This window comes from Meriones unguiculatus, chromosome 20 (genome assembly GCF_030254825.1).
Source record: "Meriones unguiculatus strain TT.TT164.6M chromosome 20, Bangor_MerUng_6.1, whole genome shotgun sequence".
Taxonomy (NCBI): Eukaryota; Metazoa; Chordata; class Mammalia; order Rodentia; family Muridae; genus Meriones; species Meriones unguiculatus.
The window spans coordinates 24,451,756-24,478,442 of NC_083367.1; the positions used below are offsets into that span (position 1 = coordinate 24,451,756).

The 26,687-nt window shown below is 44.1% G+C and overlaps 1 protein-coding gene across 1 annotated transcript; it reads left to right on the forward strand.

Annotated features, from left to right (window-relative positions):
- Positions 1–11,344: 11,344 nt before the first annotated feature.
- LOC110565420 (pantetheinase) lies at positions 11,345–22,200 on the forward strand. The gene is made up of 7 exons (XM_021663108.2): positions 11,345–11,732; positions 13,823–13,953; positions 14,881–15,073; positions 15,663–15,954; positions 16,787–17,145; positions 20,137–20,307; positions 21,364–22,200. The coding sequence occupies exons 1-7, from the start codon at positions 11,520–11,522 to the stop codon at positions 21,538–21,540; spliced, it is 1,536 nt and encodes a 511-aa protein (XP_021518783.1). The 5' UTR covers positions 11,345–11,519; the 3' UTR covers positions 21,541–22,200.
- The last annotated feature ends 4,487 nt before the right edge of the window (positions 22,201–26,687 follow it).

Consider the following 26,687-nt stretch of genomic DNA (forward strand, 5'->3'; position numbering starts at 1 on the left):
CATTCTAGTTGTTAGTCCTTCAAACTATGTCCTTGGCCTTCATTGTCTCCAGCTTTTAGATCATGATCCTTGAGAGTAGCCAAATTGTGTGAGCCGCTATTTTATAATTAACACCCCCTCTTTCTTTTCTTCCTTCCTTCCTTCTTTCCTTCTTTCCTTCCTTCCTTTCTCCTTCCTTCCTTCTTTCTTTCTTTTTTCTTTCCTTCCTTCCTTCCATCCTTCCTTTTGATTTATTACTGTCTTAGTTAGGGCTTTATTGCTGTGCAGAGACACCATGAGTATACTAACTCTTACAAAGGAAACCTCTTTTATTAATTTTTAATATAATTTTTTATTTTTTTACAATTTATTCACTTTGTATCCCAGCTGTAGCCCCTACGCTCATCCCCTAATCTACCCTCCCTCCTTCCCTCCTTCCCTCATCTCCTCTCATGACCCTTCCCCAGTCCACTGATAGTAGAGGATCTCCTCCCCTTCCATCTGATCCTAGCCTATCAGGTCTCATCAGGACAGTCTTTCATAGTCTTCCTCTGTGGCCTGGAAAGGCTGCTCCTCCCTCATGGGGAGGTGATCAAAGAGCAGGCCAATCAGTTCATGTCAGAGACAGCCCCTGCTCCCCTTATTAGGGAGCCTAAAGAAAAACTCTTAATTGCGGCTGGCTTACAGTTCAAAGGTTTAGTCGGCTATCATCATGGTGGCAAGCATGGTGGTATACAGGCAGACATGGTGCTAGAGAAGAAACTGAAAGGTCTACATCTGGATCCACAGGCAACAGGAAGGCAGAGTGAGCCATTGGGCCTGGGTTGACCTTCTGAAACCTGAAAGCCCACCACCTGTGACACACTTCCTCCAACACCACAAAGATGTGACCTACTCCAACAAGGTCATATCTCTAATATTGCCACTCCCTATGAGTCCACTGGAGCCATTTTTATTCAAACCACCACGTTCAACTCCTTATCCACTATCAGATTGTAGCCATATCATATGCAAAATCCCTGATGTTGACTAAATACTTAGTCCAACTTCAAAAGTTCCCATAATCTTTAACTGTCTTAGCCTTGTTTAAAAGTCCAAAGTCTCTTCAGTGACTCATGGCAATCTTTCAATTTAGCTCCATAAAATCAAAATAAAGAAGCAGACCAAAACTTCTAATATACAATAACACAGGTTATACATTACCATTCTAAAAGGGAAGAAGGGAGCATAGTGAGGAAATACTGGACCAAAGCAAGACAGAAAACCAGCTGAGCAAACTCCTAACTCTGCGTCTACGTGTCTGATGTCAAAGTGCTCCTCAGATCTCGAACTCCTTTCAGCTTTGTTGACTGCACCACACTTCTTTCTCTTGGGCTGGTTCCACTCCTTGGCAGGAGTCTAGCATCTCCAACAACCTTGAGGGGGTGGTCTCCAAGGAAATCCAGGTTTCACCTTCAAAGTTTCACACAATTGCCTCTCTAGGCCTCCATGCAGGAACTGCCACACACCTGATCTCAGTGACTTCCCTTAGTTATATAGAGAGAGTCCATAACCCCTTTTTTGTATCCCTGACTCTAAACTCAGAACCACATGGCTGAAGCTGCCAAGTTCTGCTGCTTGCTGGGGCTGGAGCATGGCCCTCTTGTTCAAATACATTTTTACCAGCTTTCTGTTTTCAAAGGTTTTTTTCACTGCCTAAGCTTGGCTGTCCCAGGCTGGCCTTAGAATCAAACAGCATCCAACAGCATCGGCCTTTCTTACTGCTACGATTAAAGGTGTACATCCCCACATCTCACCCTAAGTCTTTTTTTAATTCTTTTTCACAAGTTGGAAGCTTCTCTGGGTGTGGTCCCTTTATTTCATTCAGCACCAGGCTTTTCTTTCATCTGTTTATACTTCTTGCTGTTCCTTTCCTCCTACAATTGTACATTTTGTCGTCTTCCTTCTCATCTTGCTCCTTTTCCTTATATATCTGCATAAGTCTGGCTACCAATAACCACACAATTCATGCTGGGTTGTTTGCAAATGTCTTCTGTTAATGCCGTTAATCTATGATTATGCAATTTAACCTCAGGCAGATTATTTTGGACAAGGGCAGAAAGCAGCTATGTTCTTCCCCAAAATATCACAGGAATGCTCTCTAGGCTTCACACTGATATTTTTCTGCTTTCAAACCTCTTGATCCAGGCCCCCACAGTTCAAATCACCTCCAGTACCACTGTCTTCTATTATGTCTCATTAAGTTCTGTTTAAAGCATTCAGCTGTTTTTCTAATCCAAAATCCCAAATCCCACATTCCTTCAAACAAACAAAGACATGTTCTGGCCTGTCACAGCAGTACCTTACTTCTGGCACCAACTTCTGTCTTAGCTGGAGTTTCTATTGCTGTGAAGAGACACCATGACAACTTTTATAAAAGAAAACATTTAATTGGGGCTGGCTTACAGTTCAGAGGTTTAGTCCATTATCATCATGGTAGGAAGCACAGTGACATCCAGGCAGACATGGTGCTGGAGAGGTAGTTGAGGGCTCTATATCTGGATCCACAGGCAGCAGGAAGAGACGGTGAGCCACTTGGCCTGTCTTGAGCCTCTGAAACCTCAAAGCCCACCCCCTATGACACACTTTATCCAATAAGGCCACACCTACTTCAACAAAGCCACACCTCCAATAATGCCACTCTGAGCCTGTGGGGGCCATTTTCATTTAAACCACCACAATTACTTATCCTTCCTTCCTTCCTTCCTTCCTTCCTTCCTTCCTTCCTTCCTTCCTTCCTTCCCTCCTTCCCTCTCATGAATCCTAATATACATCATTTGTCAATATATTGGGTGAGTTTAGTACATACAAAGAGCCATTGACAGCAAGGAACAAAGACATGTATCCGGTAACTATGAGTGCTTTGTGTTTATGCAAATGGTTCTGGTGTCTCGTTGTTATGGTCTATAAGTTAGATATCGGAAATGAAAATAATAAAGAAACAAATTACCAGTGGCTGGAGTGAGGGCTCAGAGTTTAAGAAAACTGGCTGTTCTTTCAAAGGTCCTGAGTTCAATTCCCAGAAACCACATGGTGGCTCACAACCACCTATAATGAGATCTCCTGTCCTCTTCTGGCATGTAGGCACACATACGGGCAGAGTATTGTATAAATAATAAAAATAAATAAAATAATAAATGAATAAATAAATAAATAATCTTCTATAGAACCCTTTCCTTTCCTGCTGACGCTCCTCTAGTCTAAGCTTACTCAGTCCTTGTAGGACTCGGGGATTTACTGTCGTCTGCACTTTCCTGGAGCTTCTTAGGGCCACCTCACCTTTCCCCTAGTAAACTTTAGTCCATTTTCCTTGATCCTGGAGTCCTTTTCAGGTTGGTCATTGATTAACTATGGATAAAAAAATGCTTTTTGGTCTCTCTCTTCCCATCATCCTAAAGTCCTTTCTGCAGGAACTATATGACCCTTAGTTCTAAAGATGGCAGGAAACCAAGATTTGAATTCCTTTTTTCATGTGAATCATGGTCAGTTCCTTCCTTTTGGACTCATGTGAGTTCTTTCTAGACTTCTTTGGTCCCTAGACAGTCGTCCAAAGGCTGTCCTTGTCAGATACATTATTATGTAGGCAGTCTTCTGCTAGCTTTTTATTCAAGAGGGCTTTAAACCAAATCCAGACCTTGGAATCAGATCTCAGCTCTTTTGTTTGTTTGGTGTGGTGGTTGATTTGAATAGAAATGTTCTCCATAGGCCCATAGAGTGGAACTAATAGGAGGCGTGGCCTTGTTGGAGGAAGTGGGTCACTGGGGTTGGCTTTGAGGTTTCAAAAGCTCAAGCCAGGCCCAGTGTCACTCTCTCTTCCTGCTGCCTGTGGATCCAGGTGTAGAACTCTCAGCCACTTTTCCAGCACCATATCTGCCTGAGTGCCACCATGCCATGATGATAATGGACTAAGTCTCTGAACTGTAAGCCATCCCCAATTAAATGTTTTCTTTTTCAAGAGTTGCTGTAATTATGGTGTCTCTTCACAGCAATAGAAACCTTAAGACAGTTGGTTATTGTAGAAACAGAGTCTCACTCTTTAGTCCTAGATGGATTAGAACTCACTTAGTAGACAAGCCTGGCCTTGAACAGAGGTACATAATGAGGGCCTGTTCCAGCCCTCTGCAGCCCTCCCTAAAATCCAACAAAACAAAACACACATTGTCAGATCCAAAAGAGACTTTAGTTTCCCAGACTCCAAGAAAGCAGTTCAAATATCCAGAAATTTCACTTTCCTCACCTCGGCCTCTACCCTGAACTCCCTCTAACTCAACAGCTTCCCTCCTCCCAGCTACTCATTCTTCATATAACCCTCTTCTCTTTCTCTCTCTCTGTCTCTGTCTCCTCCCACCCCCTCAGGACTGTAGGAGGATTTCAGGAGGCTAGATAAAAGCTGGCATCCCTCAGGAACTTGTGAAGTCCATTCCTCTCTGCCAAGAGGAGTCATTTTTCTTATCTCCAGCAGAAGGGACATATGGCTACCTTTGGTGCCTATTGCATACCAAATCTCATGCTGGCTCCCTCACTATCACAAATATCTGTTACTCATTTGAAATTTTACGCTAGCATCCTAGCCTTTCTCACCTCATCCTTTACCCCGAACACACTCTAACTCAACAGCTTCCCTCCTCCCAGCTACTCATTCTTCATATAACCCTTTCGCTTTCTCTGTCTCTGTCTGTCTGTCTTTCTCTGCTCTGCCCTTGATTCTCTCATCATGTTCTCTCTATTCTCTATCTGATTCTATTCTCCTTTCTCTCACAGCTAACCATGGCCATGTACAGTCTGCTGGCTATATTCACTCTACTTCTTTTCCTCTGGACTAGTTCTTCTGCTCTGGACTCTCCCAGATGTCCTTGGCATTGTCTTCCTCACATCTACGATAAAACTTTCCTCTTTGTGCTGGTTTGAATACGAATATCCTGGCCCGCATAGACTCATGTGATCAAATGTTTGACCCATAGAGAGTGAAGTTATTAGGAGCTGTGGCCTCGTTGTAGCAGGTATGGCCTTGTTGGAGGAAGTGTGTCACTGTGGGGCAGGCTTTGAGGTCTCCTATACTCAAGCTACACTCAGTGTGGCACACAGTCTCCTTCTGCTGCCATCACATCAAGATGTAGAACTCTCAGCTCCTTCTCCATGTCTGCCTGCAGGCTGCCATGTTTCTGGGTATGAAGATGATAGAGTAAAATTCTGAAACGCTAAGCCAGCCCCAGTTAAATGTTTTCCATTTTAAGAACTGTTGTGGTCATGCTATCTCTTCACAGCAATGAAATACAAACTAAAACACCTTTATCCATACCAACAAACAGTCATGTCCTCAGTTTATACACAAATGATGAAAAATTCTGTTCACATGGTTGTGCCACTCTCATCCAGAAACTGTGACAAGCAAAACCACTCATGCCATCATCTAAAATTTCTGATATTGCATAGTAGAACCTACGAGTTAGAAGATTTTTTTTTTCACCCTGTGAGAGCTAATTCAAGCTGTTAACACAAGAAGCATGGGGACATTATTGTTTTGGACTCAGATTCTCCTCTGGGCTCCATCAAAACAAGACTGGGATCTTCCACACTGAAGAGTCAAGCCACCAGACCGAAACTGCACAGCTTTTCATATCCTCTGAGAAATCAGAATTATTGAGGTGACACCACCATTAGGTCTCAAACTCAGAACAATGTGCTGAGGGACTCATTAACATATCAAAGTGTATGCTGGACACCAGATTCTCCCTGCATCCATCAGTCCCTACCTGCCATACCCCACCCATACCCTAAACTTCACTAGCCCAAGGTCTGGGCTGCCCTTCTCCCAGCTGCCCTTCCCTATATAATCCATCCTTTTTGGTTACCTGGTCTCTTTCATCTACTCTGTTGGTCAATCTCTCGACCCAGGCTGCCCCTCTTGGTTGGTGGCTCCTCTTCCCTCTCCCCTCTGCTCTCTTCTCATACGGCACAGCTCAGTCATGTCATGTTCTCTCTGGGCTCTCCCAGATGTCCCTGCCTTTGGCTATGCTTTCCCTTTTATCTACAATAAACTTTCTCCTTCACCAAACCTAGGAACAGTCATGTTCTTTCTTTTTTATTTCTTTTTTTTTTTTTTTTAATTTTACCACAGGGAGCCAACAGGCCAGCTTCTCTTAGCTCAGCAGTGACAAGTCCTCTGTTCTCATGATGTTCATCTGGAACAATCTGATGTTAGCCAAGCCCTTTCTTCCCCCGTACTCCGGTGTACCTTCCCAGACTTTAGCAAGATCAGCCTTCTGTCCTGTCTCATCTCTTGTCAGCCTCTCTCTGCTTAGATAAACAGGATTTTGGCTAGGACCCTCATCCATGCTTCCTTATATGTTTTTTTTCTTCTGAGTACCTTTCTCTCTTAATCTCATCCTTAAATCAATGTTAAAACATTTTTATTAAAGCTAGGCATGGTGATACATGCCTTCAATCCCAGCATTTGGGAGGCAGATTTGGTCAGATCTTTGAGTTTGAGGCCAGCCTTGTCTACAGAAGGGATTCCGGAAAAGCCAGAGCTACACAGAGAAACTCTAGCTCAAAAAACAGAAAAACAAAAAAACTAAAGAACATCTTTATTACTCTCCCAGCCCTAATCCCCAAAAGTGTATTTCTCCATGGGTGTTCTAGTATAAGAATAGCCACACAAACCACTCAGACTCTGGTCTCAGTTAGATATGGATGGTTAATTGGAATGCCCTTTTTAAGCTGACTGCTCAGAGCCACAGTAAGAATTTAGGAGCCTAGCTGTGACATATACAAGCTCTCACAGCAGGGTTTTTTTGTTTTGTTTTGTTTTTTATAGAACCAAATGCAAAAGACATGGGGAGGGCAGTAACACATTTTGGCTAACCGTACAAAGCACTATTGCAGTCTTTGGCTATCTAGACAAAGTATTACCAGCTAACCTTTAAGCTGGTTGGTCCTAAGTGAGATAAGTGAGGCAGGGCTTAGGGTCTTTGAGAGTGCAAGTGTAGTGAGGTGTGGAGATAAGAAGGGTGCAACCAGAGTGTAGCCAAGCGAATAGACAAAAAGGCATGAGTTATAACACTGTCGAATCATAGTAAAATACAAGGGCAGCTTGACCCTCTGGCGGGATCTGCTAGTCCCAGCTGTGAGCAACCATTTCCAGGAAGCAGAGTTTAAAATTCTGAACTGAATTTCACCCTGGAAACAAAATGGAAGTGGAATGCAAAGATGGCTGCAGCTTTGTCTCAAATAGCCATCTGCAGCATAGGAAGCTAGTTTTGTTTCATGGGTGGAGCATTGACTGGCTCCAGAACAGAAAACAAAATCAGCAAAGATCTTTAAACCAAACTGTCACTTTGTCCTGTGACAAGAATGTGTAGCTGTTAGTGGCAACACTGAAAATTACAAAGTAGCCAGGAATGTAGCTTGACGGTAGAAACAGTTACAGAGCATGCAGGAGGCTCTGGATTTGGTGTCCCCTTCCCCCCGCCCCACCATTATAAAGGGCACAAATATATTCTTACAGGACATAAGAGCATGTTCTTTATGGAGCATGTTCAGGTTAGTCAGGGCATTGCTTTGAAGTTATGGCTGCCATCCATATGTCCTCGGCAGGGACGCAGAGACCGAGCGATGTCTGCTCTTTCACCGCAAACACACACATACCTGTACACATTGCTCATCACACTGCAAGTGGGAGTGTCAACTCCCTCGGTTCTTGTTGTCAACAATAACCCCACCCCCCACCACTACCACCACACACACACTTTATCTTTATGGTTCTGTCTGCTTACCTGCTGACACGGATGTCAGGAGTAGTTTCTGAGATCCCTGTGGGACCGGCTTTCTGCGTTAATATTATCCCTGTTCTCTCAGCAAAGACCGGGGGAGTGTAAGTTACTCTCTCTCTTCTTTCTCTGTTTCTTCTTAAAGGAAATTTTACCTTGTAGTTTAAGTTGTTCTTGAACTTGGGGACCTCCTGCCCATGCCTACCAAGCACATGGATGAGTGGTAAGTGCTGCCACTCCCAGCCCAAGGTGGTCCTGTCCCTTTTCTAGGGAGGATTGTGTCCATTTTCTCCTCAAGAAGTGATGTGCTCCATTGTGCTCCATCCTTGCAGGCCAATCTGATGAAGCCTGAAGGTTTCTATGAAGGCTCTTCTCTCCATTTAGAGTCTTTTTTTTACTAGAGATACGACTTCTGTAATGTTTGGTGTGGACAGAGGGCAATGTGTAGCCACCATGGATGAATGGATCACCGGGGATCTTACAGACATTGGATATATGAAGACACAGCATAGGAGTTCAAAAGAAGCCGCCGCCGCCCCTTACATCCCTGTCCAGCTCATGATGTGTACCAGTTGCAGCCTTTGAAGTCTTGCTCTTGTCTAGTTATGTTAAGTAGGCCAGGAATGTTGGATAGATATGCTAGGGACCTGTGGGGGTGTAGGAAGCATTCTCTAGTCCTGTGGTGGAGCCTCAGCTTTTTACCACATCTCCTCAGTCTGCTGTGCTTCCTAAGAGCCTCCATTTTCCTTCTGTTGCTCGCTGAGACAAAAACAGGCAGGGGAGGCAAGAGCCAGTATTTCCCCCTTGTTAGGGTAGAGGAGCTGAACTTTGTTCTTCTTCACCAGGTAGAATAGTCTCTAGTAAAACACTGTGTCACCCAGGCTCTCTTGGAACTCACTCTGTAGCCCAGGCTGGCCAGGAACTCAGAGATCCACTTGCTTCTGCCTCTCAAGTGCTTGGACAAAAGGTGTGTGCCACTACACTAGGCCTTGAAGTTTTGTTAATGAGAATAAAAATGGAAGGTTCTGGGCCTTTTTAAAGACAGAGCTCATCACACCCTCCCCTTCTCGGCTCCCTACCGCAGGAAGCTCTAGGAGATTCTTAATCCTGCGTCATGAAATCCTGGAGAAGCTCCTGGAGATAAAACTCACCCTGACAAAAGGACAAGACTCCTTCACTCCCAGCAGAGGTTTTACTCTCTAGAGGGCCCACATCTACCAACCACAAGCAGCGTCGTTCTGGAGTACTTCCTCCAGCACCAGGCTCCGCTCTGCAAAGCCTTAGTCTCCTCTGCCTTTCTCTCCAGTTCAGAGGGCCACAGACTGCTCTGTGACCTAATTCTCAACACGCTTAGGGAGCTCCTTGTGATGAGAGCCTCGCTAAACATCATGGAGTTTGAACAGAGAACTCAGTGCGAGATTCTTTTTAAAATATTTGAACCAGGTGTGGTGGTGCACACTTTTGATTGGCTCAGGAGGCAGGGGCAGGTGCATCTATATGGATTCCAGGCCAGACAAGGCTTGCTACATAGTGGGCCCCCGCCTCAAGAAAATATGTACATCTTTGGAACCTTGGTCGGTCTGGGAATGACTCTTTGGCAACTCATTTAGGTTTCAATTTTTACCCCGGAGAGCTCATTCATAAATTGTTATGTAACAACTATGCACAGTACTTGCTTTTCCACCCGCTGGCAGTTCTCTGGGTCTCTCAGGAGTGATCCTAGCTACAAGCACATGTTTGCAGTTTCCCTTCCTTCCTTGCAAAGTTCATAGTTTCCTATCCAGCTGGCCAGGGAAACACCACAAGAGGTCAACACTAGTTGGGCTGAGCCGGGACTTTTAACTGTGTGACTCCAGAGGACTAACACTCAAGTGGTCACGTAGAGCTAGTTCACGAGCTTCAAAATTGTAAAGCTAGTTACTCTTCAAGCTACTTAGACATGCTGGATTTCTAAAACATAGGAATTCCAAAAAGTCTTGTGTTGAAATCCAGTTCCTTAAGATATGACCACGTGCCAGGCATGGTGGTGCAGGTCTGTAATCCCAGCACTCAGGAGGCAGAGGAGGGTGGATCTCTGTGAGTTCTGGGGCAGCCTGGTCTACAGAGGGAGCTCCAAGACTCCAGGACAGCCAAGGTCACACAGAGAAAACCCATCTTGAAAAACAAACAAACAAACACCAAAAAAGGATTCACAGATATGTATAGTCAAGATAAAGATATATCCAGTTAACATGAGGTCATAGTGGAGTAGGCATCACACCCACTACCTGTGACTTTTCTGTGAGAAGAAGAAATTTGGACATCCACATGCTCACCACCCGGAGGCACAGAAGAAGACAGTCTGGTACTTGCCCCTCATGCAGCCTTGAGTGGAGGTCAGCTTGCTACCAGGCTCAGCACAGCCATGTTATTCACTCTGCTCAGCACGGAGTCTGCTGCCAGGAGGCAGCCCCGTGTACTGAACACACCATTCTTTACTTCCTCACAAGTGGTGTGAGGGAGAAGGTCTTTTGTTCTCGCAGAATAATGTGAGGATGCAATGTTTTCTTTCTTTCTCTCTTCTTTAGTATTACAGACAGGATCTTACTATGTAGCTCTGGCTTTCCTGAAACTCACTTTATAGACCAGGCTGGCCTCAACCTCACAGAAATCTGCCTCTGCCTACCAAGTGCTGCGATTAAAGGCCTTTATCTCGACACTTGGCTTCAAAAGTTCTTCTTCGCCTCTCCCTAAACAAAAACAAAACCACAAAACAACAACAAAACCAGAAAACAGAACTTGAAGATAATTTCACCAGAGTTTAAAGAAAACCCCAGGGGCAGGCCAACTCTAAGTCTCAGAAGCTGCCCAGAGGAGGAGAAAAGCCATGTTGTTTGAGTTAGGCTTGGAGGTCCGTCAAGAAATTGAACTTGTTTCAGAGTCTTGGCTCTGGCCAGCATCTGAAAGAAAGAGAAGAAACACACACACACACACACACACACACACACACACACACACACACGGGGGGGGGGGGTAAGGGGGAGAGAGAGAGAGAGAGAGAACCTGAGTCAGAAAGACAGGCTGAGCCTATAGAACCTCAAGGTGGCTTTGGAGCAACTGCCCGCAGGGATGGACACTCAGCATATTATTTCTTTAAGGGATAATTATTCCTCCTGTCCCTTTAGCATGCCTTAAAGCGAATCTGCCTTCCTGAGGGGCAGGCCTCTGGCCAGGTGACTGACATGCCCAGCTGGATAAACTCTTATCCCTTGGGTAGTTTGGAATGGTGGGTGTCCACCTAGCTACAGAAGTAGCTTTCCACAATGGGCTTCCACAGAGCAAGCTACTGTAAAGTCCCCCGCTGAAGGGATAATCATAAAATCCGTTTGGAGATGGGATGGAACTGGGAGACCAATATAACCCACTTCTACCCCGAAAATCTAGAGATACCGTTCCAAAGCTTTTCACCAGAAGGGACTAGACTGGAACTCGAGATCCACCCTCACATGTGACCAGCAGGCAATGGGTGGGGCTCCTTTAGGAGGAAATAAATAGCCTCCGGTCCCTTCTGGCATTCCAGACCAAAGAATCAAGGGCATTTCTGGAATTGTTGCTTTAAGGGACAAAGTTTTCTTAAAATTAACCTTTAAAGTATATTGTGAAGACACCAAGGTCTGGGAACCACGTGACCCGCGCTTTCTTTATATAAACAGCAACCCACGCTTCGGCTTTGCGCAGCCTTTGGACTCCAGCATGAGCCGGTCTTGGTGGCTGGCGTGTGCCGCGTTTTCTCTCTTCAGTGTCTTAAAAGCCAGCTCTCTGGACACTTTCGTTGCAGCTGTTTATGAGCATGCGGTGATCTCGCCTAGTGACGCCGCGTTGCCCGTGTCTCCCAGTAAGGCACTGGCCTTAATGAACCAGAATCTGGATATTCTGGAAGGAGCGATCGTATCAGCGGCAAAGCAGGTATCCTCTCCCATCCCTCCCGAGTACCAGGTCCTGAGGATGGGGGCGGGGGAGTGCGCGGGAGGGGCGGGGCTGGGTTTCAGGGGACGCGGTCTGTTCCGCCTACCGCGTTTGCATGCGGGGTGCTTTGGCTTACAACTAGAATCTTTTCACCCCAACATTATTAAAGACGCTATTACACCTCCAGTAAAGGGAGGGAACAGAGTTTGAGAACATTTTGCTCATTATTTAAGCAGGACTTTGAGGAACTAAAGAGTAGGCATTTTTGTTTTCCCTTTCTGCTAAACATAAGGGGTAGATTACAAGCACGGCAGGGGCCGCTTGCTATTCTCTTTTTGAAAAAAAAAAAAAGATTATTTTATGTGCATGAGTGTTTTCCCTGTATGCAATGTGTGTGTGCCTGGTGCCCACAGAGGTGAGAAGCACTAGGTCTCCTGGAACTCTACCAGGCGGCTGTGGGCAGCTCCATGGGTGCCCGGACTTGAACCTGCGTCCTTTCGAAGAGTGATCTCAGACCTGTGTGATCTCAGCCCTTAGCCATCTCTCCAGCCACTCCCCTTTCTTTCCTTTCCTTTCCTTTTTCTTTCTTTTCTTTTCTTTTTCTTCCTTCTTTCCCTCCCTCCCTTCCTTCTTTCTTTCCTTCCCTCCCTCCCTCCCTTCTTTCTTTCTTTTTACTATAATAGCTTCAGCGTATCCTGTGCTCTAGTTTGTAGGGTTCTGATAACTTTACAATCTGACAAGATCTGGGGTGTTCAGAGTGCATGGCCACAGACTTGCAGTTTACAGTCTGAAACAATTTAACTGGTTGCAAACTCCTGACACTGAGTATCATAGTCATCAATTTTAATTTCACTAACATTTAATTTCATTTAATTTCACTAACACAGTATGTCTGCTCACATCCTTGGGTTGGATGAAGTGTGAAGTTCAAAGCCAACTTCACAATGTAAGTGTGCTTCAGACAGTCGGGTTTAAGAAAGACACTAATAGGTCAGCTATAGACCAGGGTCATAGAAAGTATGGTTATAGTAATAAGTATGAACACATCACTGTGTGTAGTGGCACATGCTTTCAATCCCTGTAAGCCGAAAGCAGAGGCAGGTAGATCCCTGTGAGCCCCAGGCCAACCAGGTGAACATATACTGTGAGACCCAGTCTCCATATATGTGTGTGTGTGTGTGTGTGTGTGTGATGTGTATCATATATGTATCATATTAAAACTTAAAATATTATTACATGTTAATATTGTATTTCACCCTTAGTCCAACTGTGTAAAGGCCATAAGCAATCTTCAAGGTCGCTCTCCAATCTCAGAATGCCTCGCTGGCTAGGAGATTAGGCTAGGAATAGGCTAGCTGACCTGTACATGCTGCCCTTCCTCCTGAGGAGCAGGAGTCACCTTTGCTAAGAGAATTCTGAGACAGAAGAGGTACTAAACAGGAACTGAGTTATAAATCAATCCAGACTCAGCCAGGCCCAACTGACCAAAGTTCAAAGAGGGGTTGATTTGGGGGGAAGAAGTAGGTTTATAATTAATGGGATTGGGTGTTACAGAGCTGTTAATGGCTTAGACAGTTGTTACTGTCCATAAAAAAAAAAGTCACTGATATGATAATGGCAGGATTAGAAAATTAAAGTGCTTGGGGAAACCAAATATATACTTGCAATCTTAGCACTTGGGAGGTGGAGGCAGGAGGATGAGGAATTTAAGGTAATTCTAAACTATACAGTGAATTGGAGGCCAAGCTGAGATCCCGTCTCCATGAGATCCCATCTCAAAACAAACCAACAAAAAAGCTTGGGAAAAGAAAAGTAGAAAGAAACAGAAGAATAAGATAAAAGTACCCAACTTGTTATTTGCCACTTAATCTCTCCCCTCAATCTTCCTCTTTCCCTCTGTGTGTGTTTGATATAAGATATCTCTGCTTAGTTCTACCTGTCCCAGAGCTTGCCATGCATTCTAGGCTGGCCTCAACTCACTGGGCATCTCTACCACACACAGCCTGGCACACTTAATCCCTCAGCTCTTCTTGTGGCCCACCTCTGATAGTTTGTCTGCTCCAGAAGTGTTTTAACTCCTTTTTTAACAGGGTGCACACATTATCGTGACTCCAGAAGATGGCATCTATGGGATCCGTTTCACCAGGGATACCCTCTACCCATACTTGGAGGATATCCCAGATCCTCAAGTGAACTGGATCCCCTGTGATAACCCAAACAGGTGAGGAAACAGTGGTGGGGGAGGCATACCAGGGGGAGGAGTGGTGGTGACAGGGAGGGCAGATATGATCATACCTCACTGTATAAACAAAGAAATTCTCGAAGATGAAAAACATGGAAAATTCAGTTATGAACTTCCACTCACTTGGTTTGCCTGTGTCAGCCAGAGTTCTGCTGCCATCACCGGAGAGCTAAGATAGCCAACGTCAGAGGAGACTCAAGAGTTTCCGACGTCCTAATCTACGGTCATCTGACCTCGTTCTTTAGGCCTGTGGCAACATCACACAGCGTGGTGGCTAGGCAGGGCAGAGCAGTCTTTCTTACTTCAGGTAGCCAGAAGGCGATAAGGTTGCAAGATAGCAGGGGAGCCACTGCTAATTAGAACAGAGTTGACAAACTTAATTACAGTTTACCTTCTGGGCCTTGGAATGGACTACAGGATTCCAGAATAGTCAGGACAGCCTCTGCAGTGCAATTGTTGTCTGGGTAGGGAGTCAGACTCCAGAGTGTTCTCTGTTCTGCTATCTCCCAGCATTCTTCTAGTTCTAAATTTTGATTTAGGAATTTAAAGTGTTTCAGGATGCTCCTATCGGGCCTTGTTTCATGAACAGAACACGGAAAGGTTTGCTTTATGATATCCAGAGGATGCTGCAGACATTCTAAAATGAACATTCAACCGCATCTGTAACTACAGATCTGACATCTATTATGATTCAAAAATATGCATGGCTGTGTTCTTATCCCCAGAATAACTGTCTACTGCCAAATTGCCATCGTTGCTGTCCTTGGAAGTCTTTTGTTGTCTTAACCCTTCTCCCTACTTATTATTTGCAATTGTTGTATACACAGTTATACAGAACCCATGGATTTTTGTTAAAAGTTAATCCAGATTTAAAAAAAAACTTCTCTCCCAATGGACGTCTGCCAGATTTGGCTCCACCCCCGTGCAGCAGAGGCTCAGCTGCTTGGCCAAGAACAACTCGATCTATGTTGTTGCAAACATGGGAGATAAGAAGACGTGCAACACCAGCGACCTGAGGTGCCCTGCCGATGGCCGCCTCCAGTACAACACCGATGTGGTGTTCGATTCCCAGGGCAAACTGGTCGCACGATACCATAAGGTAATATCAGTCAGTCAATCAGTTAATTAATTAAACAGGTAGCAAATAAAAGCGAGTAGGAGAACGACTATCATCTACAATAATAAACATCCTTTAGAGGGAGAGTTGTGACAGCACAGATCGGTTCCTACAAGGCATTCCCAGGGCATCCAGCAACCCAGGCAGATGTCAGGTGGGCTGGGAGCCGCCTTCACTGAACTACTCTGCCTTCTCTTGGGCTTTGGCTTTTAAAACACTGCCAAGGTAACCAGTCACAGGTGAACTGAAAAAAAGGCTTTGTGGAATACTTTTAGTCCTGAGAAAGCAGCACAGTCCTTTGCACATAGTGAGGTGTTTTGCAGACGGTCGTCTGTTTCAGGGGTACTTTGTAAGATTTGAGTCAAGTGTGCCGGTCCACATCCTCTGTGCTGTGAAGGTTGTCGCTAGCCCCATTCCACTGAAGTGGCCCTGATTCTCTGAGGGGCTGCTCCGATAGAGACAATGGCCGTAGACCACACGTGCGCTATTGAATGAACGCATGTCACACGCACAGAAATATCCCCGGGTGCTTCCTAGACTTTCACTTCCCTGCATTGTTTGCTTATCACAGCAAAACCTTTTCATGGGAGAAGAACAATTCAATGCACCCACAGAGGCCGAGTTGGTAACTTTCGACACCCCGTTTGGAAAGTTTGGCATCTTCACATGCTTCGATATTCTCTTCCATGACCCTGCTGTCACCCTGGTGACACAGTTCCAGGTGGACACCATACTCTTCCCAACTGCCTGGATGGATGTTCTACCTCATTTGGCAGCCATTGAATTCCACTCAGCTTGGGCTATGGGCATGGGGGTCAATTTTCTTGCAGCCAACCTACACAATCCTTCAAGGAGAATGACAGGTAGGAAATATTTGGTCTTTACACTTTGGTTAGAAAGGACATTTTAAAAAATTAGGAAAATTTTTCAACTCCTGAGGTTTTAAAGCTAATGTAGTCTTTTTAGAGAAAATATTTGGTAAAGATTTATTGATTTGTTTTATATATCTCTGCATGCATTTTGTGTGCAACAGATGTATGCAATACCCTCGAAGGCCATCGGATTCCCTGGAACTGGAGTGGTAAAGAGTTGTGAGCCACCATGTAGGTGCTGGGAATTGAACCCAGATTCGGCGGAAGAGCAGCCACTGATCTTTAACCCTACTCCTAATTTTGAATATTTAGTTGGTCATATGGTGCCCATTCAGTTTTTAGGTGAATTGTGGGATGGTGCACAGCCGTAATCCAAGCACTTAGAAGACTAAGACGGGGGATCCTGAGTTCATAGCCAGCCTGGGCTACATAGTGAATTGGAGGCCAGCCTGGACCCTGTCTCAAAAAGAGAGAAAGAAAACAAAAACAGAAACAAACAAACAACCCAAAGGAGATAAAAATAATAAACATCAAAATAACATATGCCCCCATTTGATAGATTATTCAACTTAAATATATACCTTTAATTCATTTTTTAAATTTCCAACTTATGTGAAACTCTTCTTTCTAAATGTCTTTTTTTTTAATTTGTTTGCTTTGGTTTAAATGTCTTTATTATCATGTCCTATTGGATTTCCGATGGTCTAGTCAGCATATATTATGGGAATTAGTGAAATATATCGCTTAGAGGGAGTGAAACTATGAATTTTAGATACCAGTGACAGCCACAAATTCTCTTTCCCTGTTCCAACTGTGTTTCTAGGAAGCGGCATCTACGCACCAGATTCTCCAAGGGCCTTTCACTACGATAGGAAGACCAACGAGGGCAAACTTCTTCTGGCACAGCTGGAGTCCCACCCACGGCACTCCGCAGTGAACTGGACTTCCTACGCCAGCAGCGTGGAAGCACCCCCAAAAGAAAACCAGGAATTTCGGAGCGCTGTTTTTTTTGATGAGTTTACCTTTGTGGAGCTCAAAGGAATCGCAGGGAACTACACTGTCTGCCAGAACGCTCTCTGCTGTCATCTAAGCTACCGGATGTTGGAGAAGCGAGAGGATGAAGTTTATGCCTTTGGGGCATTTGATGGGTTGCACACGGTGGAAGGACGGTACCACCTGCAGGTAATGTCTGCAACCCGGAGATTCTAGATCCAACGCTCACGGCTGGGCCAAACGGAATGGCAGGTAATCAGTGGGGATTGTTTGTAGCGCAGTATGCGGACACCTCACTTCGGGAAATATTTCGGTGAGGGTTGTTATTGCTGGGATGAAACATCACGATCAAAAGCAAGTTGCGAAGAGTCTTGGTCACTGTCCTGTTTCTGTGAAGAGACGCCATGACCAAGGCAAGTCATGTAAAAGAAAGCATTTAATTGGGGCTTGCTTACAGTTTCAGAGGTTTAGTCTATTGTCATGGTGGGGAGAGTTGGCGAGCAGGCAGACACGGTGCTGGGGAAGTGTTGCTAAGGGTTCTACATGTGGATCTGCAGGAAGAGAGTCATTGAGCCTGGCCGAGGCTTTTGAAAGCGCAAAGCCCACCCCCAGTGACACACTCCCTTGCAAAAGGTCACACCTCAAAATCCTTTCAAATAGTGTCACTCCCTGGTGACCAAGCATTCAGATCCGTGAGCCTGTGGGGCCATTCTTACTCAGACCACAGGGAGAAAAGGGCTTATTTTGCTTACACTTTTATTGAGAATGGAACATATGTACTCAGTGCTTGGTATAGATGGAGTTGTCCCCTGAGATTGCTTAGCAGAACATCTTCCAGGCTGTAGCAGGAAGAGAGAGGTCTTACAGCAGGGCCAGACTTCTTACGCAGGCTCCTAATCCGGCTCTTTGCTCACAGTTTCTGCTCTCTCTAATCCATTCCACGCACTGCTACATAATATGTTACAGTGCTTCTTCTGATTATGAGACTCTTGCTGAAAGTTCCTCACAAAACACTAGCTGACAAATAAAATGCTTTAAGTATAGGAGACCCAAGAAGTCTTGATACGTGGTTTCTCCCCTGTAACCCTCTACTCACTCATGCCCTGCGTGTCTGCATATTAAGATGCTTCTAACATTTACCTCCAATTTGTATCATCTATAAAATTTGTGCATGTTAACAAAATGTTATTCCTTCCTTGATGGTGGCTCCTACATTCTCCCCTTTCATAGCACTTTTGAGTTATCTTTGCCATAAAAGATGCTTGTCACATAACCTCATTTTTCTTTTTCCTTCCTTCCTTCCTTCCTTCCTTCCTTCCTTCCTTCCTTTCTTTCTTCCTTTTTTTTTTTGGTTTTTCGAGACAGGTTTTCTCTGTATAGCCTTGGCTGTCCTGGACTCCATTTGTAGATCAGGTTGGCCTTGAACTCACAGAATCTGCCTTCCTCTGCCTCCCTAAGTGCTGGGATTACACCACCATGCCCTGCCATAACCTCATTTCTGAATATCCTCTGCTTGGCTTCATCAAGGTCAGAACATGCCTCATTATTCACATACTTGAGACCAATAGCCCCGGATGCCGGAACTGTGCCTACTGGGTGACATTTTATTTACTGTGTAAACATACCAGCCGCACTTGTTCCTTTTCACAAACATTTGAATATATATATGTAGTAGTTGCACAACAGTGTTAATGTTGTGACACTGAGTGTCAAGCCCACACTTGGAAAACACCATGTCTAGTGGAGTAGAAAGACACATGAGAGGATAGTTCCGCTGGGGCAGAGGCAGGATGGAACATAGTGTGTGTTTTTGCTGGAAGAGTATCAAGAGTATCTAACCTGAAGATCCAGGGAAACTTCCAGAGTTGGTGCCTGTGAGAAGAAGGGGAGTATAAAGGTTTCTTTTATGCATCTACATATTGTTGTTGTAAATAAAATGGTGTTGGGCTATATAATGATTGTGGCAGTGTTATTTAACCCACTATCACAATGAATAGGACCAGACACCTGTTAGATTTTTATAATTGCCTTATTTACTTTGGGCCGGGCAGATACTTTGCCTGTGCTGTCTCAATAACCTCACCATCCATTTCCCAGCCCCCATCCAATGCCATCCACCTCAACCATCCTCATCTGGGCTACTCTCCATTCATAATCTTATAAATACTTGCCTGTATTCTTCTTCTGGGCCTTTCCACGCCACTATTGGAGTCCTTCCTCCTGGCTCACATGGTTCCTTCTCCATATTAACCCTCCTTTCTCCTCTTTTCCTGTCTGTCTTTCTGTTTTCCATGATTCTCCTGTTCCCAAAGCCTGGAACCTCTGCCATGTCTACCGCATTCTACCCTGTCCAGGTTTTAGGACTTTTAATCAACCAATTAGAAATAATGTCTTAGGCAGGTTTACACAAAAAGGATAGATGTATCCGGAAGTAGCCAGCTCTTGAGGGGCAGTAATTAGCATCAAAATACAAGCATCAGACCAACGCCCAACAACATAACAATAGTTGATTCCTCTGACCGTGCAGTACAGGAAGCACTGAGGACTGGAGTACTTTATTATTAAGTGTGAAGTTATTTAGCAGTAAGGCAGGTGACCAAATGAGGAAGAGACACTTACCAGCTAAAGATGCAGAGGTAGCTTTCTAGGACAGGGTATTTCAACTGGCTTCTTCCCTTCTCCCCTTTCTTCCTTCCTCCCTCCCTGCTCTCCTCTTTCCCTCCCTCCCTTCATTCCTTCTTACCTCCTTCTCTCCCCCTTTCCTTTTCTTCCTTTCTCTTTTCCTCTCTCATTCCTTTCCTTCCTTCTATTATCGCTGTTATAAAAACAGGTTCCTGTTCTGTGGACCTGACTACGTAGTTCAGATTAGTTATTGAACTCTTGGTTCTTCAACCTCCATCCTCAGGTTGCTGAGATTATGGACATAGGTCACCATGTCTAGCTTGTCTGATGACTTCAATTTTTTTTTTTTTAGAGTAGGTAGCATCAAATTGATGAGGAATTAGAACATCTTCACCCAGCTTGAAGGCATAATTAACATGCCATGGCATACAGCATGGCATTTTGATACACGGCTACAAATCACATTGTAGAGTGATTAGATGGTTAGAGTGATTGGTGATTTAGTGATTAGATACACTCGTCTTGACGCTGATGTCTCCATTTGCATTCCTTATCTAGATTTGTATTCTGCTAAAGTGTAAAAGCACCAGTCTCCACACCTGTGGCAGTTCTGTGGACACGGCTTCCACCAGGTTTGAAATGTTCTCCCTCAGCGGCACTTTCGGAACCCAGTATGTCTTCCCTGAGGTGTTGCTGAGTGAAGTCAAGCTTGCCCCTGGGGAATTTCAGGTAACAACCATCTTTGCTTGATATAGCCAATTAATTTAATACAAGAGAAGGCATTTTGACATCAAAACTTAACCCAAATTCTCCCCAGTATAAACATCCCCATTTGAAAAGGGTAACATTCTCTTTGAGCATCATGAAAACAACTGAGGAGGCTAGATTTCTTGCCTGAAAATGAATATAATTCACATGTCCCTTTTTGCCCTTAAACATAAAGATAGAAAGCTTATTGGGGGCGCTCTATGGTGAAGGCTGGGTTACTTAGTGTCTGCTGAGATAGTCGACTAGTTCAGGACCTGTCTCAACAGAGAAGCACTTTGGGACCACAGGTTAGTAATGGCCTAGGGCTTATTGCCCAGGAAATTTACAGGAAAAAAAAGAAGAAGAAACAAAAAGCTGAAGGTCAGAGAAATCAGCGATGGTTGTTGTCCGCGATGAGGAAAAACTCCGAAGCCCAGAAACAATGGCTTGCTTCAGAACCCAGTGCGTCTTACAGGCAGCATTCTTCCTTGACTGTGGGTCTCACTCTCAGTTTCCTTTACTTGCAGGGGTGATTTCAGAGTGAGGGTGCATCATGGAAGGTCTCTGATAGAAGTGATTGCAGGGTGAGGGTGCACCATGAAAGGCTGGGGGCTGTAGGGATCTAGTGGCAGAGTAATAGACACAGGTCAAGGCCCACCTCGGCTCACTGCTTCTGTTTGCAGTAGTCTTCGTGGGTCTAAAAGGACTGGCCTGTGAACTGCTACCTCTGACTTTTCAAGCTTATTGACTCATGGGGATGCTTTCCTCAGATAAACCCAGCATCAGGCACTGATCACATACATTAAACAGTGAGCAAACCAGTGTCAGCTCTGTGGCTTCAAATTTTCTTCAGACCCTGGGACATTTTGAATATTCAAAGGATAAAAGTGGGCTATTGTTTAAAGCTCTTCTTTCTTTCTTTCTTTCTTTCTTTCTTTCTTTCTTTCTTTCTTTCTTTCTTTCTTTCCTTCTTTTTCTTAGTACTGTTGGATTTTTGTAAGTTAAATAGACCTTGTAATTTCTCTGTGTTTTCATCAGGTGTCAAGTGACGGGCGCTTGTTTAGCCTGAAACCGACATCTGGCCCCGTGTTAACCGTCAGTCTGTTTGGAAGGCTCTATGAGAAGGACTGTGCATCCAACGCTTCCTCAGACTTCATAGCACGCTCACTGATAATACTGCTGATTGTAACCCCCATCATACATTATTTGTGCTGATAGAATTTTCACACTTTCTATTTTGTTTAGAATAATTTAAAATTGGTGGATAAAGAAAAAAATCTGTTGACCAACAGTGACCTCTGATGTCAGAAAATAGCTAAAGTGCCTATTTAGAGAAACATGCATGCTAGATGCATTTCAGCAAAATTAATAAAACTTTGAGTGTTGGTCTGTCTTGGAGCTGAGCTGTTGGACCAAATGAAGATCACACATCTTTTTCAGAGGAAATAAAAATTGCAGTTAAGAGGTACATCAATTTATCATGACATATATTTATGAGAGGTTTGAATCTCAGCTATGCTTAAGATTTCCAATCTGTTTGTTCACTTGTGCTGTTAAGTATCTAACTAAATACACTAGCTTATGGGCCAAGTCCTGTCCCTTTAACTCAAGTTCAAATCCCAATTCCCATGAACCCAGAATGTGACTGTTTTGGTGTCTTGGGAATTAAAGAGGTAAAATGAAGTCATTTGCATGGACTTTAATCCAATATGACTGATGTCCTCAGAAGAAATTAGGACAAAGAAGCCTGTGTGAACACAGGAAAAGATGGCTGTCTACAACAAGGAAGGGGCCAGGAGAGAGCAAACCTGCTGACATATTGAACTTCCGGCCCCAGAATCATGAGACTAAATAAAGTTCTCTCTAAGTGCTCCAGTCATTGGCTCTCTGTTATAGCAGTCCAAACAAACAAACAAACAAACAAGAGCAACAAAACCAACAAAGTTCTCTCCATGGCCCCATTTTCAAATCTAAATATTTGGACAAAATGTTTACTTGGTAGAGTGTCTATCTAGGCCTTGTCCCCAAGACTCCAACAGACTTTCAGAGAAGATGGCTCCTACATTGATGGCCATGAGGTCACTGAAAAGCTTAGTATTAGGAAGTAAGAAAGCCACTTTTTCGAAAATATGTTTAATCTGATACTAAATGTTCTCTTTCAGTAACAGCAAAGTCTTCAGATATTATACCACTTAGCAAAACAAAGGGCAAACTTTAAATAAGAATATCTCTGAATGGAGGATAATCCACACAGCACTACTATGTTATCTGTGTCTCCTAGTATAAAATGTGCCAAACTGAAAAAGAGAGCAGGGAATCACAGCAGTGATCCCGAATAATGATTCTGTGTATGCGTGTGCACCTATGTGTGTGTGTGTGTCTATGACAGAATTGTGTGTGGTGCAAGAGAATGTGAGTGTGAGTGTGTGTGTGTGTGTGTGTGTGTGTGTGTGTGTGTGCCTATTCTTGTTTTTGAGAATGGATGTAAATGTGTAGAGGTAAGACAACCTTGGGTTTTTATCCTTACCTCCACCTTGTTTGAGAGAGGGTCGCTCTCATAATTCATTGTTGGAATTACTGACTAGCCACCAAGCTTCTAGAGAATCCCTGTGTCTTCCCCATCTAGCCATGGGAGAACTGGTATTACAAAACACACAATGCAGTTCCTGGCTTTTAAAAAATCATTTATTTGTTTGTTATTTTGTTTGTTTGTTTAATCAATCATGTATACAATGTTCTGCCTGTATGCCAGAAGGGGGCACCAGATCTCATTATAGACCCACCAAATGGTTTCTGGGAATTGAACTCAGGACCTCTGGAGGAACAAGCAGTGCTCTTAAGCTCTGAGCCATCTCTCCACCCAGTTTCTGGCTTTTATGTCGGTTCTGGCATTCTAAATATAGGTCATCAGGCTTACATAGCAGGGCTTGATCCTCTGAGCCGTGTTCTCACCCAAAGGGTACTGATTTTGTTCTCAGTAGTTACTAATGCAATGTCACAGTTGTGTCTTCATCTTTATAAGAGAGAAAAGTTATATTCCCCTTCCCCAGCTTTGTAGCTACAGAGCACGGGAGAATTCAGCCTAAGGGCTAAATAGAAAGTATGTGATTAATATTGACATACACATATGTCCTGGAATAAAGATCAAAGTGAGTTGATCACATCTGCTGATTTGCCACAGAGAATAAAGTTTTGAGATACTAACAAAAATGTTAACATGAAGAGTAAAAACATTTTAGGTCTGAAAGGTAAGCTTATAATAGTGTATAAAGAACAATCAGTGTATAAAAACAGAGTGAGCCTGCTCACGTGTATGTCTGTGTGTGAGTGTGTGTGTGTATGTGTGCACGTGTGTGTTCAGTCAACATGTTTAACTGCAGGTCAGAGGTCAATGTTAGGTGTCTTCTTCAATCCTTCTCCACCTTGTGTTTTTGAAGTAGGGTATCTCCTTTAACAAGGAGCTTGCTGAACCCATTAGCCTGCCCAGATGGCAAGCCTGGGGGATTTGCCTGTCTCTGCTCTTCGGCACCAGGTTGTAGGCATGCATGACCACACCTTGCTCTTTTCTGTGAGTGTAGAACATGTGAACTCATGTCCTCCTGCTTGCGTGGCAGGGATTTTACTGACTGAGCCGTCTCCCCAATGCAAGAGCGAATTCTTTCAATTTTCTGTTTTGAAATCTTTCTTTTCTGGCAAAAGAGCCAGTAGATAGCAAACACGGATACCATCTTGAACAGCTATTTAGACATCAATACTTTCTACAAACTTTGACACCATGCCAATGCAAAGAGGGCCCACCTGTCACTATGGTGGTAAGCTATCTGATAAAGAGTTAATGCTCCTGCAGTGTGTATTGTAGACATGTTAACTGGATAAACTTTGAATTGAGCTATGGAAATATCAGTATCACAGACTAAGGTGTTAATTTAATGAAATTTGTGGTAAAGCAGGTGACTCCTTTCTTCCCATCCATGGTAAAATTTTATCTTGCTTTACCAAAGCAACTAATTGAGGGTTTATTTGCTGTTACAACATGAGTGAGAATAAATCAAGATTCCTGTTATTATGTGCACTCGGTACTGAGAAAGTAGGTATTGTAAAATTTAATTATAAAAACACTGTAGTGAGAAAATAATCTGATAGCCTGGAATTAGCTTCCCAAGAACACATGTGACAAGAGAAAGATGTCAAATTGCCTTTCAAAGATTGCCAGGAAAATATATTACAATACCTTTAGTGATTAGGACAATTTCAGATACTGTTTTGTAAATGAAACCTATACCATTTTATTTAATTGGCTGTTAACATCTAGTTAAGAGCAATGTCCTGCTTGACCAAATGTGGAGACCCCACAGCTGGGCAGTGTGCAGAGATGAGAGAGCTCGGAATGCTCAGTCCTGAATGGGATGTCTCCGTCAAATCCCTCCCCTCAGAGCTCAGGGAACCCTGTGGAAGAGGAAGCAGAAAGATTGCAAGAGCCAGAGGGGGTGGAAGACACTAAGGAAAGAAGGCCTTTAAACACACGGAACCGGAACCAGTGCACATAGGAACTCACAGAGTGAGTGCCACCATGCGAGGGCCTCATAGGTCTCAAGGGGCCCTGAGAGGGGAAGTGAACACGATCCCCCACCCCTATCCCTAATCCCTGAAAACTGCTTGCAAAGAAAAAAAATTAGTTTTCAGGGGGTCTCGCTGGATACACAAACCACCAGGCAGTTCCCATGACAAAACGGTCAACTCAGTGGAATTTTTGAAGGCTTTTTTTTTTCCTCTTAACCTTACAGGTTTCTAAGCTGCAAGAGAGATGTGGATAGCACACTGTGGAAAGCCGGCTTTCCTGGATTGGCACCTTGGTTTCTCTCAGCCTTTTTCTTTTTCTTTTTTTTTTTAACTTTTTAAAATTTTGTTGTTCTTTTATTTTTTATTAATTTTTTATATATTACAATTTATTTACTTTGTATCCCAGCTGTAGCCTCCTCCCTCATCCCCTCCCAATTCCACCTTCCCTCCCTCTTCTCCCATGACCCTTCCCAGTACACTGATAGGGGCAGTACTTCTCTGATTCCATCTAACCCTAACCTATCAGGTCTTATCAGGACTGGCTGCATTGTCTTCCTCTGTGGCCTAGTAATTCTGTTCCCCTTCAGGGAGAGGTGATCAAAGAGTCAGCCACTGAGTTCATGTCAGAGACTGTCCCTGTTCCCTTTACTAAGATGCCCATTTGGAGACTGATCTGCCATGGGCTACATCTGTACAGGGGTTCTATATTATCTCCATGAATGGTCCTTGGTTGGAGTATCAGTCTCTGAAAAGATCCCTGGACCAAAAATTTTTGTTTCTATTGCTCTTCTTGTGGAGATCCAGTCCCCTCCAGGTTTTTCTATCTTCCCATTCTTTTTTTTTTTTTACATTTTATTAACTCTGTATCCCAGCCGTGTCCCGATCCCTCATTCCCTCCCAGTCCCTCCCTCCCTCATCTCCACCGTGTCCCTTTCCAAGTCACTGATAGGGGGGACCTCCTCCCCATTCATTCTCTCAGCCTTTTTCAAACCACAGGGAGAAAAGATGCCAGAGGGGCTGGCTAGCTCTGACTTCAGCTTGGGCTTTTGGGGTCAGAGGAACACAGTGCCACAGTGCCTTCAGTGGGAGGTCTATTTCCTGTAGTCTATAGTCCAAGTCCAGAGCTCTTCGGAGACTGAGCCGTCTCCCCTGAGCTCATCAAGGGTGGCTGACTCTGGATGGCTGTAGTCATTTCCACAAGTGGGAGAATGAGGTGACTCCACAAAGAGGTGTGAGGTAGAGCCAGGGTTGCCTTGATTGCTGGACTTCTACCTTATTGTACAATCTATTGTTAAGTCGCGTTGAGCACCAGTCTCATTCTAAATTGGGGACAGCGCTTCCAGAACCTCGGGACTGGCCTAAAGAGTACGTGAGACGATACAATAAATAAGTTCTGGCACAGGCTCTCCAAATCCATAAACAAGTCTACTGCCATGCTAACTGAATAATATTTCAGGACACCAAGAGCCTGATGATATGAATCTGCTTGAAAACCTAACAAAATGTGTCTAGCAATTGCCACACTAATTTTAAAATCAAAGCAAGGAGATCTTTGTCTTTCTATGGGTTGCTTTTCGGAACACCACAGTGGGTTTATTGACAGTAGGATTAGAAATGACCGTGTGTGTGTGTGTGGGGGGGGGTGTCCTGTTTGAGGGAGCACCCAGCTGTGAATCATGCAGGCTCCACTCTGCAGTATCACAGAGTTTAAATCACAGCCTTTAACCAAACCTTTCTCCAACCAGCCCAAAACTGTACTGGCTGGGAGATTTCTTCATATATTAAACACTTAGTGCTTTCCT